We start from the raw sequence: 18,968 nt of genomic DNA, 5'->3' as shown, positions 1-18,968 counted from the left end.
AAGACACAGATACAAAGTTGGATAAAGATGGAAAGACTCTGAGGAAAGCAGTGGAGTAACTTTGCTGAAAATGTTGGGGGAGACATGACATCTGAAGAAAAGGTGCCCAAGCCAAATGAATGGGGACAAAATAGTGTGCCATGAAAGTTGGGGGGTACAAACACCCCTGTCCCCCCTAAAATTATGCCCATGAAGGAAAGGGAAATAACCACTTGAGTCTTGTGGAACTTTTTCTTTTTGTACACCCTTTTGGAACTTTCGTTTTGAGCTACTGAGCTAGCTGCAGGTCGACAGCCAGGAGACACTTCCCCTTTTCACTTTATATTGATTTTAGGTTGTGAGGGACAGGCTAGGATTTGGACACAGGATGGCAAACTTTACTTTGCACATTCTAACACAGACCCTTTCATTAGTTAGTTTTGTGGAGAGACGAAAACCCCTCTTAGTGGTAGGACTAGTTAGGACTTCCTCCAAACAACCCATTTTGGTTGTTAATACAAGTCTTTGCGAGTCAACATGCCACCTTTGTGTCTGTCTCTTACTCCTAGACCTCACACACTGTATATCGTTGTGACGAGGGAGATTCCTCCCAAGACACTCTTTATCTCTGAGTCCATTCTGGTGCTCACTTTGACACGGGAGATCACTTCCGATATCTCCTTGGTTCTTTTTTTCTTCAACACAGGTACAGTGATGATGGAGATTACTCGTGTTGTATTTCTTACTCTCTGTATCTTCCCTATAATCACTGTGACAAGGGTGATCCCTCCCGGTGCAACTTCCACTGTCTGTATTTCTTTGGTAATTACTGTGAAGGGGGAGATTACTCCCAAGGCAACTTCCACTCTCTGGGTCTCTTCGATAATTTCTGTGACGAAGGATATTACTCCTGATGCAATTTCTACTCTCTGTACCTTTTTGGTAATTACTGTGACAGTGGAGATTACTCCCGAGGCTTTCTTGACTCTTGGTTCTCTGGATGTCGCTACTGGGATGAGGGAGATTACTCCTTATGCTTTCTTGATCCCTGGTTCTCTGGATATCACTACTGTGAGGAGGACATTACTCCCGAGGCTTTATTGATTCTTGGTTCTCTGGATACCACCACTGTGACGAGGGAGATTACTCCTGATGCAGCTTCCACTCTCTGTGTCTTTTTGGTAATTACTATGACAAGGGAGATTACTCACAGTGCAACTTCCTCTCTCTGCTCTCCCTGGATCCCACCTGGGTTTTCCACAGTTCCCGTTAGCTTGTTTGTGTTGGGAATGCATGTCTGGTTCTTCCTCGTGTTGCATGCGGTTTGCTGTTCACTCATTGCTACCTTCTGGTTCGCCTGTGAAGGCCTGGGACTGGCGGTCTCAGCGTCGTCGTTGGACTGAGAGGTCCACCTCCCAGAGGTTATGCCACCACCTCGACTTTACTGGAGTGAGTCGGCTCACTTCTGGCTCACAGGATTCCTCTGTGGCTTGCACTCTTTGATACCCTCTGTTCCGAAGACCAGCTTCTCTGGATAGCTGGCAGGTTCCCGGGTTTGAACTTTGCAGGGTTTGCTGGCTTCTCTCCTCTTCCTTCAGTTCTTTCTCAGTTTCTGTATCGCCTAGCTGGGCCCATACACTGCAGTGTCATATTCTTTCAGTTGTTTCTATGCCTCCTCGTGGCCACTTCCTCCCAGTACTCTTAGAAAAAGCTGTGTCGCCATTCTTGATCTTCCTCATCTCAGTGGTGTCAAGTCTCAAGGATAGAAGGGAGGGAATGATACAGTAACACACAGTAATACTTTCTGTTGCACTCTGTGCAGAGTTTAGGTTTTTTTGTGGTGCAAGGGCAAGAGAGTTAGGGAGTTCCTTCACAGAATGGAGGGCCTTATCCCCATGAGGGGAGTCTCTCCCTGTGAGGTGCCACTTTCCAACACCACCTGTAGGGTGGCTATTGCGTAGCAGCCTCACCTCCCTAACATCACAAGGGAAGGGCTCCCACCTGAGGAGGAGTAAGGAGAACCTGTGAATCATCACAGAGCACTGAACATCTGGCAAACTGGCAAGCCTATTTTGCAGTTAGCTTAGTCTTGAAGAGTTGTAGAGGTAGAGTTCACCTTGTCAAATGTGAAATATCAAATATCTCTAAGAATGAAGTGTGGATGATAACAGAATTGTGGAATGAAGGAATCAAATATTAACATGTGCCGGTAGAATAATGAAGGTCCTCATGCTTAATTCCAAGTAGCAGATGGAGATATGGAGTTTCGAGTGGATTCTGGTGTACAATTAACCATAATGCCATTAGAAAAGTTCAAAGAAGGATTAAGCATGTAGTTGCAGAATGCACACATGAAACATGAGGATTTGGATATATGCCCATACACGACATAGAGATGTTTAAACAATAATTGCAATTCAAAGAAAATAGTACAATAAGATGCCTATGTGTTTCATGCAGTGGTACTTACCTCATCAGGGTGGCTACAACAGGAATATCTTTGGATGAAGTTAGACTCTTGTAGGAAAAAAGTCTCTTTTCAGATGCAGCAATAAATACACAATTATGAAGGAAGTGAGCTGCAAGGGCAGAGGTTGCGTAAAACATTTAAGACATGATTCAACTAAATACACGTTTAATAACAGTGGACTATAAGTTCATGGAGTTATTAATTTAAGCAATTGCAGCGATAGAGGAGGTCAAACCACTTGTAAAAAAAGGCTTAATGGGAACAATTAAGTGGGTTCTTCTATAGTCATTGCAAAGAAACCAGGGAACAAGATAGGTGTTTGCATAGATGTACCTTGTCTTAATAGGTTAATAGGATTTGTAATGAAGCTCTCTCCCTTTTCTAGAGGCTAGGGATGGGGCGGGCTAGGGGGTTGGCTGCAAACACCCCCTACATGATGCTGAGCCAGAGGGAGGCATGGGAGGATTCCCTGGTCTAGCATACTCCAAATTTAGCTTCACAGGAACTTCTCGCAAGGGCAGCATAGTCAACCTGGCCTCTTTAAGAGGATTAAGGTTGAAGGTAGAGTTGTATTGAAATGTTGGAGGGATACTCTACATGGAGAATATTGTCTGTGTTGCCAGGCATTGCCATCATATTTCCAGGCCCTCATGCTTTTTACATGGTGTTTGCCTCATAGCCCAGGCACTCGCCCTGTTTGCTAACAACAGAAGGTACTTATAAATACACATTTTTTATAACTTCAAAAAACCTAGCCATGCTAATACCAATTGACTTCTGGGAAGTGGGAAGTCATATAATTTATAATTGGTTATTTATGGCGTGCTTAATACTCAGAGGTTTCTAAGCACGGACCCGGGGATCGAACCTGTGTTGCTCTGGGTCGTCTTGCTTCCAAGACGAGCATGTTGCCCCTGAGCTATCCTCCCAGAAGAACAATATAAAGCATCTGATGCTAAATAGAACTGTGCATGACTTATTGTCACCCATGAAGTATACCGATAGCTGGAAGGTGTAAATAATATGTGCTAGGTTGGTATACTAGTGACGTACACAGTGGTTGCACTATCAATGCACATGGCTGCTCTCTGTACCTTGCTTAACACTCACACATATTTCAAACACTATGTTTCCTGTGCTACTGTGTCTGCGCTACACAGAATCTATTAGTTAACTTTTAAGTCTAGTTTACTCTCGGAAAAAGTTCTGACTTGCACAGAAGGAGGTTATACCGATTCATGAAAAGGTACTCCTGATTCATCTTAAGTCTTAGGAGTGTTCAGAAAATTTACATTTTGACAGAAATTACAACAGGTCAAGGAACATGGAAAAAGTTCTACCCTGTACATTTGGTGTTCTTCACCTGGAATGGGCATGTGAACGGCTGTATACTTGATTTTGTGGGCATACCAGTACTAAAATGAGGTGTTCCCTACATGGTATTAACCAAACATTAGTCCATTAGCCGAACTCTGTCTCCTATTTCTTACCTTATACCTACTAATTTGTGGTGCAAACATGATTTTAGTAGTGTGGATGTTACTAAGTGTGTAGGAAAATTAATGGGCTGGATGAAATAACTAATGTGTGAGATAAAACCTTTTGATAATTTTTATATTCACCTTTTAATTCTGACAAACTTGGCTAGCAATACATCTGCATGTGGATTTCAGGTGTAAGTGTCCTTTTTTAGGCACTCAGGCAGGACTTCCACCTGTTTAATTGACAGTTGGAGGTTCAATGTGGATTCACTCAGGAGAATAATGAAAGCCATTTAAGGCTCAAATTATACCACGTGTAGGCGAAGACTACTCCAGGCCTAACTTGAAAACCTGAAAATTATGTTCTTAGGAACTCATTCTCCAAGTCCACATCAATTGCACAGAGGGAACCACCTACATTTAGTCGTATGTGCAAACAAGTCCCTATTGTGTCATTTCTATGACTGTGAGGGCGTTTATCCCTGGTATTCCCAAATGCATCTTAACAATTAATTTACAGTCCTCCCTTTCTTGTGGTTTAAGCCTAAACCTTACTTTTATTGAAGTGCTCTCAAAGTACACAGCTCATCTCTAGCTCTTGCAATCAGCAGACAAGGTAAAGCTGGAGGGAGGAAGGGAGAAGGGTGGAGGGGAATGGGATACAGCCATGCGGGACATTGCTGGCATATATCTGCACCATTAGCACTGTTTGCCTTTGAAGATGATCAAGATCATAGTTACTGTCGCATACTTTCCCTATGCATGAAGCCCATCCCCATTATATCTGGCTTCAAGGGTGCCCCATTTTATAATCTGAGAGTTATATATTTGTTTGCAGTCAAAAATACCATATTTGCCTGATAATATGCTTTGTATTGCAAGAATCCTAATTTCCCCTTTGCTAGTTCCCATCACTCTAAAGGCAGCGCTGGAGCAATCAAATATTTCATAGCATAGTTGTAGTCATGATATCATAACTCTCAACACTCTTTCGGTGGGTGACACCTGCCCGGAAAGCATCTCTCTCACCCGCCAAGCTCTCTACCCTTCCATGTAAATGAATGGGCTTTCACCCGCCAAAAGCAAAATCACTGTGGGGTGACAAAACGTTGAGCGCTATGTGATATTAGTATGGGCCTGCGTTAATCCAGAGCTCTTCCCACTCTGCCATTGCATTCTCTTCCCTTCAACACATTTCTGTTCAACTCCTAACACAAGGCCCCCCTCATTATAATTCATACCTACTGGCCCGTGGGCACTATCAGCTCCACATTTTCCAGGCAGAAGCTGCTCCTCCAATCCTCCCCTCTGAGATCTCTGCCATGCTTATGGTAGACTTCCTCTTCCCAATTATTTCAACAACCAACAACTCCAATACAACTCAACTCATTTTGAGTATTCTCTGGTGGTCCCTCCCAGCCTCATTTTACCACACTTTCTTCAGCACCTCTCTCAAAACTCCTATAATGAGGTAAGTCACCAGCATTGCCATCTCGTAATTTTCTTTATTTCAAGTACATTGCGATACAGCTGCAGCGCACCCTCCCTCTTTGGCCTGCTATCTCCAACTGACCATCCTCTTGATTCCAACTGCATAACATTCTTAAGCTTAGTTCATAACAATTCAAATTGGAACATAGCTTAAGGGTTCTACAAAGGAACTCTTATGTACAAGGTGCTGACAACAGTAGGAACTATATCGCAACTATGCCCCCTCCATTGCTCCCTCTCCTTCTGATCACTCCCTCATTCACTAACTGTCACTGTGCCCCCCCCTCCAGTCGTCCTCCCTACCCATATCACCAAATGGAATTAAAGCCGGTCTACTTTTGCCCATATCTCAGCCAATGCAGGTCTTCCTTCTAAACTCTCTCTCGTCCTCTCATTGCATCTTTAGATCTGTGTTTCCTGAAATTCAACTCAGCTTTGGCTGCTGCATTTGAACATCACAATCCTGATCGATCATTCACCCACTCTTACCCTATATCTCAATCCTAATTCTCCCGTTCCACTCAGGACCACTGTATGGCTCCTTCTACATTGTTGACTTAGAAACTGCTGCCATGCAAGCCTCACCTTTTACAAGGAATCACTCCTTGCTCTCTCCACTGCTCTGGACTCTGCCAAATCCACCAACTATACAAGCTTTATCTCTTCTCTCCTCTCGTAGCCACAGGACCTAGATAGGACTCTTCCATGCTTCTCCTTTATCCCCTGTCTGTCTCCTCCTCACTTTCAGAGCATGACTTTTCCTCATACTTCACATTTAAAAATGTGTGACACCCTAACTTTCATCCTATCTGTTCCCCCTTCCCTCCTCTACCTTCTGCTGCACTCCCCCCTCTTTTTTGACTTTCCCACCTGCCACACATCCGGATCTAGATCCCATTCTCGAGCCTTCAAACATTTCCTATGCTCGAAAACAGTATCTCTGAATGCCGGCTTACACCTGATCCACTTTAAAATCCTAAACCAGTTACATTACACCTCTGTAAAAATGGCCAAATTTACGGAGAACTGTTCTGGGGAATGTTTGAAATGTGGTAGCCCGCAAGCGGATGCTTTTCATATGCATTGGGCTTGTGCCTTGGTCGCTGTGTTTTGGAGAAGTGTTGCTGAAATTATTGAAGAAATAACGCAAATCTCATCCTCTCTCACGCCCCTGAAATATTTGTCCGGGGATATTGGTAAAGTTGCTGAAACCACAGAAGATGTTTTAATGTGACATGTGTCATTGCCAAGAGATGTATAATGAAATGCTGGAAGGCTACATATGCACCTCGTACTGAGAACTAACATTTGTAAATTAATATGAAGAACTATTTGTATTGTCCATGCCTGTAACGAACCACCCCAAAGATATTTGGGCCCCTTTCAGAAGCTATTTATGTGATGTACTATCCGACAATTACATTTCCCCTTCCCTACGCCATGATGTGTGAATGCCTAAATGGTTATTTGCTGTTGGAAATGCCATACACTGTGAATTAACATTATTGTAATATGTGATTATTGACATGACCATTTAATAAGTTTGGGAAAAAACATTTCCTATGCTCCTGTTGACCCTCTTGAACTCCAGACCATTTAGGAACTGGTGGTATTAACTCGTCGGCATCTTCAGTTACTCTATAACCCATCAATTACCCCAAATCGTACAAGCTTATTTCGAGGTAACTTCTGTTTTACCTGTCGTGAAGAAAATGACATCTGGCCTCAACAACCAGAAAAATATAAATATCTCCCTCTTTTCCCCAAGGTTCTGGAATGGGTGGTCTTTAACCATCCTCAGCAGGGTCCACAGAAATGGGTCACACTGCATCTCAAACGTCCTTACTATTGCTTAGCCCGCCTCTCACCCTTGTTCACCCTCCTTAACCTTTCTGCTGCCTTCAACACTGTCAACTATCCTTCTATCCTATCAAATGACTGCCTCCATGTCCTGACCTTTGACAGGGTTTCCTACGTGACTGATCAAACCTTCTCTATATCCTGTAACAATGGCTGCTCTTCTGCCACCCTCCTCACAGTACACAAGCCCCAAGCGTCTGTCATCTGGCCTTTTCTAATCACACTCCACACCGCCTATCTTGGTAAACTGATGTCCTTACTTCAGTTTCCTAAACCATCTCTTCACCAATGACACTCAAATCCTTCTTTGTTCCCCATATTCATCCCTGACGACCCCTCTTGTAACAATTACTGACTCTTCTCCATTCATTGCCTGATGGCGCTACAGTGCCTCTTGCACAATCACTCCAATCCCTCAACCATAGAAACATCACATCATTTGTTTTCATCTGCTCTCCTCACTCCCCCAAATAGGCTCGCAATCTGGGGCTCCTCTTTGGCAGCAATTAAAACTTTACCAGTACATCACCTCTGCTGCTATGGCCGTTGTTTCAGCCTCCAAAAGATCTGTAATTATAGGAAAAATTAGTACCAAAGTCACCCACTTCCCTATCACTTTGTAAAGAAACACATGAAAAACTTCAATTGATGCCAGGTCAACGAAAGCACATCAAAACATGTTGCGACCAATTGTCATGCTGGATGCACGCAAACAAAAACCATGAAGCCTGAACCAACATTATTGGGCAGCATTACCCATGTTTTCATGCCACCTGTGCCAAAGTAGAGAATTAGGCCTGCCAGCAATACAGGTCAGTGCTGCACTGTTTCCATGATTCCAGCCCTTTGTCCGAAAACAAGCATTGCTCTTTAAAGCACACGCTCATGCTAGCAGGGCCCAAAGGAAAAATCATGATGAACTGTTTCAAAAATATATGGCAGCATTGCCCTGAAAACACACTTCACGCTGCAAACAAATGTGCCAGTGTTACTGTATAAAACACCTTTTCCTGCAGGCAGTGCGCATTAAAGGCCAGCATTGCCCTGTAAAACACGTTTTAATGCTGCGCCGGCTATGCCCAAAGTAAATCATGAGGGCTGTCAATAGAGCCCTCCCTGTTTCATGCTCCCAGGCCAGTGTCCAAAAGAATTCGACAGCATTATCCTTTTACACTGTTTCATGCTGGCTGTTAAAAAGACAAATCACGAGACCTGTCTCAGAAACATATGCCTGCCATGCCATGTACAATATATTTTCATGGTGCATGTGACCAACAATAAGCACATTTTCAAGAAGATGGAGACAAATATATGCCTTCATTACACTGCTGAATGCATTTCTGTGCTTCCAGTTCCCAATATGTGCCAGTGTCACCATGCTTAAAACATATTTGTATGCTGCCTAGGCCAAAAGCAGATCATAAAGCCTGTCAAAACGGTATTGCGTTTTTCATTGATGGGTGAAATTTCGATGTATTTTTTTCCGAGTACATTGTACTTAAAAAACACATCGACATTTTTAGGGGGTGTTAGAAAAGTATATATATGGGGTGAGGGTGGTCAGGAATAGGTAAAAAATAATAGGGGATGATGGTTTGGGGTCGAACCCCCAAAAATAAACCCCCCAAAAATAAAAAAGAAATACATTTTGATGCGTTTTTTTCTGTAAAAAAATACTCAGAAAAAAACCCATCGAAATTTTACCAATCGATGAAATGACATAGAACCGTCAAGTCAATGGGCCTCTGTACAAGTTTGGCAGTGAGGGAAAAAGTGGCGGTAATTCCGTTACTGGCTCTTTTTTAGGCGTTAGCAGAATTACTGCTGTTTTTCTTTTACCACCAAATTATACATTTTGGCAGATATACTGCCGGTGGAATTACCAAGTGGTAAATCTGCCAATTTCGTTAGGGAAAGTGGCGTATTCATCTGCAGCTTTTTGCTTGAGTTAAATCCTCTACTTTACCTCCAGAAACTGGCCAATACACGGTGCAGTAATTCTGCTGCCGGTAAATCCACCCAAAATCCCTATGGACTCCAAAAAGGTGGAATTACACCTGCCTACCACCATTTATAATCCTGTGGTAACTCCACAGGACAAAGATGCAGTAACAGTAATTGAATTGGTGGAAATTCAGTAGATCTACCACCGAACGACAATCCTCATAATGAGGCACAATATGCCAACATAGCCACACTTTCATGCTGCCAGCCAAGTGGCCAACACACAAAGTATATTCCTGTTGGATTATTTCAAATATGCAATTTCATATACTTATTTGCAATAATTTGAAGAAAATTAATGTAACTAATAAAAAACCTTTAATTCTCAAAGAGAATAAAACAAACCTATTTCAACAAATAAAACTGATAAATCACATGAACACATTGTTCAAATCCCCATAGCAACAGATTCTCTGAAAGGAAAAACAAAGAAGAAGAGAGGAAGAATAATCTGCAACAAAAAACAATATAAGGCAAATACAGAAGTGACATACATAGCAATTCATATATGGTACTTAATTAGTTCTGTCAGCAGGTTTTTGGGTCCCATTAATATTTTCAAGAGAGAATTATTTATGAAGCTTGATTTAGCTTTGGCAGTGGACAAATGACCCAACTGAAATCAAGAGGTTGTGCTCTAGTTGACATGTACATTTCAGAGTATATCATATGAATTTCACGCCTTCATCAGGACAAAAAGGAGAGCTGAGATACTGACCATTGCATACTGTGGTAAAACAGAACTATTCCAAATGATTTAGGGCAAAAATAATAGGCCCATGTATGTTTTATGAAGAGCTCTAAGAGGTTTCCATAAATACATCTAATATACTGACACATTTCGTGCCTGACAGAGGTGTTTGGCCCACCTGTAAGCATTTCAACAAAGATACGTGTGAAGGGATCTTAGCCTAAGTAATAAAGCCATACAACATCATAGTTTATCAATCATAGTAAAATATCTCAATGAAATACACATCAGATTTGTGCATGGTGCCCAACAGCATGCCCAAATAAATGTCACAAGACGTGTCTGAACAATTTAAATGAATGTTGCCCTGTAAAACATTTTCATAGTGCCTGTGCTCGATAGCATATGCCAGCATTGGCATTGTAAAACATAGTTTCATGGTACCATTGGCTGCCAAATTATGCCAGCATTGTCACTGTGAAACACATTTGCCTCATGCTGCCTGCGCCCAACACAATATGCCTGTGTTAACCCCTGTGTTCCTCCTCACATGCACACACAGACACACACAGATGCACATGTATGAACATGCCCACACACATGTACATGTCAATATTCACACAAGCATACATAATCACACAACACTCTCACAAACACACAAAAGCATCTTTCTTTACACATACCTTTTTCCCCACACAGTCCCTCAGCACGCATATGTCTCTGACTCCTCTTCTGTCCACACATAGAAATCAGGGAGTGTGAAGTTAACAACTTCCCTTCCTGAGTCTCGTCAATGTTTCACCCATAGGAGAGCATAAGGACAAAATGCTGATTGATGACTTCATGGCCGCCTAATGGTTGGGCTCCCTTGCACCAATTATGGCCTGTGGTTAGTTCATGTTGGACAGTGTGAATTGTCTGTCATGCACAGCACTTTGAAGAGTGCTGTGAATGACAGGGAATGTCAGGGAAGGCCTTTGTTCATGGGAGGGTCTGCTGAGCAATGTTCATTACCTGCTGCCTTTACTCGAGTAGGACTCTGATCCCCACTCTAATTCCCTGCAGACTGGATTATGGCTTCCTTCTTTCTTAAATTCAGTCTTCTTGTCTGCTGAGCTGTTCATGGGCTATATGCTTTGCCCCCAACATATGGCTGACTATTGTTTGCTACGCTGTACTTCAAACAGTACAATCCCAACCCCTTATAAGCTCCATCCACCACATTCTGCATTCCTTTTGCTTCTGCTCTTTCACCCAGCTCGCTTCTCTCCACTTGAACTCCTTGCTCCCTGACCGTAAGTGCATCCCCACACTGGCAGGGTCCGGGTCTGACCTAAATGCACCACTTATTCATTGCATGGACCCCAGAGTTGTTCATGGGCCTCACACCTCCTCCGTGTGGTGCCTTGATGAGCACCACAATCCTCAACTGTAAACATTCACATTTACTCTACATTCATTAACTATACTCAATACCTATGAAACCATGTATTCTTCGCATCTTCGCACTTCACCGCCCCGTTTATGTTTAATCCATTTACTTCCTGGATCCATTATGGTACAGCTCGCAGCAATGGGATGGCTATGTCTGGGGTTTGCCGTTTTGTAGGGAATTTACGCTCAAGCACAACTGTCCTACTCTTTAAATAAAAACAAAACTTGTATCCTAAATCTGTGCTAAATACTCTGAGCTCAATTAACTGAGCTTGGATGTAATTGTTTTCAAAGCATGCTGCCCATGAAGATCAGCACGCTGCAAAGGGGAGTCCGCTATGATCAAGACATCAACATGAAGGGCAAAGGAATAAGGTGTCACTTGACTGATGGGAAGTTTGTATTTCGCAAAATCAAAAAGTATTCTCTTACATGTAACAAACTCAACATTTTAGTCCAGTGCTTGTAAAGTGTTCTTGGCAAACAATCTTGCAGTACGTGTTAAGCACTTGAAAGTAGCTACACTGGCACGGTTCCTGGATGCTGGTCATATGCTTCTTATAGAACTGCTAATTTATGTTCCCTTATCACTTTGAAAGATAGAAAGCATGTTATGCCCTAAAACCTTATGTCATGGTTGTAATGTCCGAATAAATGGCGTGCCGTTGACTGACTATCTAGTGCATTACCATTGTATAGATTTAGCTGAACAACTGTGACGTTTCAATATTGGAACATAGGCTTGATTGGGCAAATCCATTTTCAACCACATTGAGAAATAATCCCTGATTGAAAATGTGCTTCCCTCATTCAGAGTCCAACGAGCATAAGCAGTTCGTATTCCTTGGAGCCGGGCGATCTACTCATGGACTTTACTGAAGCTACGCCCATGGTAAATCATTATCCTTTCCTATTAATGTCTATTATGAAGGTGCGCCGTGTATTTTGGGGGACTTGTTGCTGAAGGCCATTTGTGATGGGCTGATTGCATTTCCGATGTTGAGATACAAGTTCTTTTTTATACTGTTCCAAATCATCACTGTAGCTGGGTCCCTATATTTTCTGGTGGCTGGTGTACTGTGCCCCAGTCAGAAAAATCCAGACCTTAAGTCTGCGGAAGGAAAAGGAGCAGGGTAAAGGTAAGAGGATGGAATGGAGGATATGTACCACAAACACAACGTGGGGGATGTCACCATTTGTTGAAGCACTTGATCAATCAACCTGTGTTGCCCCACTCAGACAATTTCCAGAGGAATCAGAATTTTAATTGATGAATTTTTACTCCTCTGTTTTTTAAAATAAAAAGTATTTTTAACAGTATTTATACAACATTTGCACTCCTGAAACCCCACCCCTCTCTTGACACCGCCGCCCTTGGTTCCTGCAGTGTCTTAGCCAACCCGTTCTCGTATTTGTTCTTACTCCCCTCGGTTTTCAAAGTCTGGTTCTTTTGCATGTGGGTTCAACTCAAGTCCAATATCCTCAGGTTTTGTGGGCACCATTGTTGCATGTATTCGCTTTTTAGGTATTCTAACACTTCTCCCCAGTCTGACCGAAACGTATCTGCCTGCCCTTGTATACGATTGTAATCCACTCCATTGCCAATACGTCCCACAGTTTATCTATTCTTTCTGACCAGGTGGGAGGATCTTTTTGTTTCCAGTTCTTTGCTATCAACATCCAAGCTGTTATCAGAATTGTCATTAGGGCTCTCTTTTGGGGTTTCGAGATTATATACAATTCCAGTTCTAATAGTCCACATAAGCCTTCCCCCAGGGTTAGAGCATGCAGCATCACATCATCCCAGAATTTCTTTATCTGGGGGCAGTCCCACCAAATGTGCCTCCAATCCACTATCCCCTTGCAGCCCCTCCAGCATTCCTGGGGAACAGTTTTATACATTTTGTGTAATTTACTGGGGGTGTAGTGCCACTGTAACATCATCTCATACCAGGCCTCCCGTATTATATAGACCTGGTCAGCTTTGGGATGTTTCTCCATAACCCTTCCCACAATTCCTGTGAAATAACCGTTCCTGCCGTACCTTCCCATACTGCCTGGTATGGCCATTCCTCTCGAACCGAGCATCCCTGAAGGATTGCGCAAATGCTCGAAGTTAAGTGTTTATCCCCAGAATGTGTAGTTATGATGTGATTGGTATTTATAACACGCTTAATACCCACAGGTTTCTAAGCACAGACCTGGGGATCAAACCTGTGTTGCACCGTGTCATCTTGCTGCCAAGGCGAGAAAGTTGCTCCTGAGGTATCCTCCCGAGACAATGTATGTTTCAAATTCTGTCAGCTGTCTAGTTGCCGCGGAATGTATTTTGGGCTACCTTAACCAGTGTCTTAACTGTATATATTCATATCTATAGCTTTCCTTCACTCCCAGATGAGCTTTGCACTCCTCAAATGTTGCTATCTCTCCTTCCCAAACCATGTCTCCCACCTTGCAGCACCAATGTTTCTGCCATTGGCTAAATTTGCCCTTTCCCATCCCTGGGGTGAAGCTTTGATTCCCGAACAGTGAGTGAATGGGGAGGGGCAAGATGAATGGAATCCCTTCTTTAGCCATCTATCCCAGATTTCGCATGTTGTTCTAAGGACCACACTACATCTTGCACTCCAGGGCCTATCCTTCCCTGGTAGCCACAGTAACCCAGCCAGTGTACAACCTGCCACAGGACTGTCCATCCATGTCCAAACCTTTCCCCTGCTGTCTTGCTTTCTGTAAGCCATTCTCACACCACTCTCAGTTGGGCCACCTCGAAATATCTATTTATGTTTGACAGTCCTAGCCCTGCTTTGTTCCTTTGAGTCATAAGCAGAACCAAAGCTACTCTGGGGCGTTTGTTTTGCCAGATGAATTTAGACAGCATAGTGTTCAGTGTCTTAAAGAACGACTGCAGGACTGCAATCGGAAGGGTCTGGAATTTATAAAGAAGTCTGGGGAACATCACCATTTTGTCTGTCGTTATGCGCCCCAGCCAGGAGATATGAAGGGGGGTCCATCTCTCAAGGTCTTCCTGTGTTTTCTTTAGACTCTCTGGGTAGTTGGCCTTATATAGCGTGGATATCTTGCTAGTTATTTCTACCCCTAGGTATGGGATGCTCTCTATGGCTGTTCTAAAGGGGGAGCACCTTCACATGGCTGCGGATTGTTCTTTTGATAGGCCCAGCTACAGCACTTCTGACTTGGTCATATTTATTTTGAGCCCTGACATTTTTTCTTGTTCCCCTAAGACTGCTACCAAAGCTGGGATTGATGTTTCCAGTTCTGCAAGTATCAACAGCATTTCATGTTCAAATGCTGCTGTCTAATGTGTTTCGCTACCAAAAGGGATACCTTTTATGTTTTTGTCTGGTTTAATTGAGGCAAGCAATGGTTCTGGGTATATTGCGTATAGGTGGGAGGATAAGGGGCATTCCTGCCTCGTACCCCGGTCTATCCGTATCGGGTCGGAGACATGTGAATTGATGGAGAGCCTCATCGATGGATCTTTATAATTTGCTTCCACCATATGAATATAGTTTGGCCCGAACCCCATATGCTTCATTACTTGAAACAGTTATGGCCATTCTACCCTATCAAAAGCCTTTTCGGCATCTAGAGATATCAGTACCAGTGGGGTCTTTTTAACTTCTGCCTTCTCTGTGAGATGAATGACCTTTCTTGTGTTATCCCACGTTTGTCTCTGCAGAATGAAACCTGACTCATCCTGACCAATCACTGATATATTTTCTTTATTCTATCCACCAGAAGCCCATGTATATTTTGGTGTCTATGTTCAACAACGCTATGGGTCGATATGAGACGCAGCTCGTTAGATCTTTATTCGGTTTCCCGAAGAGAACAACCTTTGCCTCCAGCATGGATCGTGTTATTCCTCCCCATTTGCCATAAAGAGTTATATAGTTTCTTGAGAAATGGCGTGAGGTCCCTGCTCAGTATTTTATAAAAGAATGCAGGGAATCCATCCGCACCCGGCGCCTTGTTACTGGGGAGACGTTTAATAGTCTTTTATACTTCTTCCTCTGTTATGTCTTTTTCCAGAGAGTGCCTATCTTCTTAGGTTACCTTAGGCATCTGAAGCCTATCTAAATAATCTTGTAATTTTGTGGGTCTGGTCTCTCTGAGGAGTATAATTGCGTATAAAAGGCTGAGATGGAGTCTATAATGTCTCTGGACTCTAGAGATTGTACAGTCACCAGCCTGATGCCGTCTTTGTTGCGTTTACTACTCTGTTGTTTCAGAAGTCTTGCTAACATTTTGTCTGCCTTATTCGCCCTAATGTAATATTTCTGTTTTAGATTAAGTAGCTATTTTTCTGCCCTGCTCGTTCGCAGTAGATCCAATTGTCTCATTCTATCCTTTGGCTTGCTATAATTTGCATTGTTCTTCTTTCTGCCAATTTTCTTTGAGCATCTCTCAGTTCGGCCTCTAAGTCTTTTTATAATCGGTCCTTCTCTTTGGACATTTGTGCATTGAGAGAGATTATTTCCCCCCTTAACACCACCTTAAAGGCATCCCAAACCACATCAAGAGGTGCCCCTTGTGTGTTGTTTATTTCAAAATAGGTTCTAGTTTTGTCCCTCAGTGTTTTCCCCACTACTATGTCATGCAGCACGTCCCTTGGCATCTTCCATAACCACACCAAGCTTTTTGGCATCATCCCTCTTAGCTGCAACCATATGGGGGCATGGTCCGACAAGGAGATCGGGTCTTCCCTTACCTCAATCAATGCCCCTAATGCCCCTGGAGTTCCCCACGCATAATCAATCCTAGAGTATGTGCAGTGAACGTGCAAGAAACATGTGTACCCTGCCTCCTCTCCTTTTTTGCTCTCCACAGATCTCTTAGTGCTAAAACGGAGAACTTGTCCCCTAAGGCGCTAGATGGGTTGTTCCCCCTAATGGGCCCTTGGCTGCTCCTATCTTTCATCTAGGTTGCAGGCCAAATTGAAGTCTCCTGTCAATAAAACCTCTCCTTCCGCAAAGCCTTCCAGTTTCACCAGGACCTGATAAAGAAATGACTCCTGGCTGTCATGATCCCTAGCAGGTCCCCCAACACAAAAACACATAGGGCCTCATTACACGGTAGCCGGTAGGGATTTAACGTTACCGGTAATGGAATACCGGTAACGTTAAATCCCCATGCTAATTACGACCTGGCTCACCGCTATTAGCGGCACCGCTAAGTACGGTGCCACTAATAGCAGGCAGTCCACGAGCGCGCGACCCTCCACCCCGTAAATAACACCTTGCCACTAATAGCACAGCATCACAAGGCGAGCGGACATGCCAATAGCGGTAAAGCCCCCAAAACCCATTACCATCATGGCGCTAATACCGCCATCGCGAACCACCCGTTTAGAGAACTGAGCAGTGTTCCCACCTGCCACAGGTGGACACAATCAGCACAGGTGGAGGCAATGGAGACTGTGGCAGCCCAAAAGGAGCACACCACACCCCTTCCCACGCCCCTTCCCACACCAAGATGGTTCCAATACTTGCAGCATTACATGGGCAGGAGGACATGATTGCAGCGCAGCAGCAACAACAACAGGCAGCACAGAGGAGACGCAGGAGGAGGAGGAGGGCAAGACAGCCACAGCAAGCACCACCACAGCACCTAATCATACCACAGAGGCACCCACCAATCCCCAGAATCAGAGCCAGTCCATTCAATCTAACCCCAGAGCAGATACACACCCTGTACCGTCTGGACCGGGATACCATCACCAGGATCGTGGACATGATACACAACGACATTGTGAGCCTCATAGACATCAGAACTGCCATCCCCCCCTCTACTCAAGGTGGTGACTGTGCTCCACTTCCTGGCCACAGGCACCTACCAGCATACAGTGGGCCAGATGCATGGCATCTCACAGCCAGTATTCTCACGCACGCTGAACTAGGTACTCGATGCCCTCATGAAGCATGCACCTGAACACATATTCATGCCACGGACTGCCCAGGAGATTGCAAACACCAAAGTTGGCTTCTATTCACTGGCAGGCATCCCAAGTTGCATTGCGGCCATCGACTGTACCCATGTGGAATTGGTTGTACCACATCACAATGAAGTAGTCTACCGAAATAGGAAGCAATTCCACTCCATCAATGTCCAAAAGGTATGTGATGCCAACAAGGTAATCACGCATTGTTGTGCCCGTTTCCCCGGATCAACCCATGATTCCATGGTCCTGCGGAACTCAACTATCCCACGCTACATGGAGCGACAAACCGGACAACGTTCGTGGCTACTTGGTGAGTTGCAGGACAAGCACATGTCAGTGTGATGGGGGGGAGATACATACTCCAACTGGGTGTGATTGGGGGGGGGGAGATGCATACTCGAAATGGGTGTAGCTTGTCGTCCGTCAGTTGAATGCACATACACATGTATGCCAATGTCCATCTGGGAAGCCCGCAATGTACTTCAGATGAACGGACATGCAAGTATAAGCTACACAACATAGATGACAATCCAGTTTTACAAACCTTATACATCTATCCACATCCACATTGCACAACATTCCACGGCACCAAATACACAAATGTCATACATGCCGTCAAGATAGTCGTACAGAATTAGTCCAGCACAACAACAATAATGCAATGTGCCCTTGAAAGCATGCAAAGGGATCACCCCTAGCCATAGCATAGCACTACACACCTATAGCACCACTGAAGTGATGCCTCTCAGAATGAGAACATCAATGTTGGAATGGCATCACACCAGCAGTGTGGTACCAAATCTGCCTGGGCCCAGGGACACCTGAGACCTGGCCTCACCCAGGGCATGTCAATTACTGTTGTAGGCATTCATGGGGCATGTCTACTTGCATGGTCGAGCTCACCTTTGCACATTGCAGTCACACAGACCATCTGTATGTATGCTGTTAATTGTGTACTTCAATCACAATGCAAAGTCCATTTGTGTGATATGAACAGGCCGCTCTTGAGTTGAACAGTAACAGGACCCCATTCGTCCCCCCATACAGGTGATGTCGGCTATGCCCTGAAGAGGTGGCTCCTCACCCCTGTACGGAACCCACAGAACAGGCACGAAGAGGAATACAATCGTGCACATACCCGTACCCGCATTGGGATCGAGCAGACTTTTGGCCTTTTGAAGACACGGTTTAGGTGCATTAGCAGGTCTGGTGGAGCTCTGTTGTATGGCCATGAGAAGGTGGCCAAGATCACCATGGCATGCAATATGTGTATCAGACGGAATGTGCCACTTCCCCCTGACGTTGAAATAGAAGCACCTAATGAGGATGATGATGGTGATGAGGACGGAGGAGAAGGGGATGCAGGTCATGCAATAGGGGATGGCCAGGAGGGACGTGCTGTGAGACAGCATCTGATCAACCAAATATTCTAGTAAGATGGTTTCGTACTGTCACATGGATATGGGTAGTAGTGCACTGGTGTCTGCTTGGAAGCGCACAATGGACCATGGTGTCAATAAAGTACACACACACAATAAAGAAGTACAAGCCTGTGTTTTGTTCAAATACCAGTGTATTAAGGAACGTAAAGCA

The 18,968-nt window shown here is 44.0% G+C and overlaps 1 protein-coding gene across 1 annotated transcript in view; it reads left to right on the top strand.

The window, feature by feature from the left end:
• The window catches only part of LOC138497230 (band 4.1-like protein 4B), a 471,210-nt gene that overhangs the window by 340,569 nt on the left and 111,673 nt on the right, over nucleotides 1-18,968 (top strand). The window contains exon 7 of the mRNA XM_069620556.1: nucleotides 12,225-12,302. Within this exon, the coding sequence (XP_069476657.1) occupies nucleotides 12,225-12,302 (78 nt within the window). The remainder of the gene's footprint in view (nucleotides 1-12,224; nucleotides 12,303-18,968) is intronic.

The sequence above is a fragment of the Ambystoma mexicanum genome, chromosome 5q, assembly GCF_040938575.1.
Source record: "Ambystoma mexicanum isolate Mex_15411 chromosome 5q, UKY_AmexF1_1, whole genome shotgun sequence".
NCBI classification, from domain to species: domain Eukaryota; kingdom Metazoa; phylum Chordata; class Amphibia; order Caudata; family Ambystomatidae; genus Ambystoma; species Ambystoma mexicanum.
The sequence above is the reverse complement of the archived record's forward strand: the minus strand, read 5'-3'. Positions and strand labels throughout refer to the sequence as shown.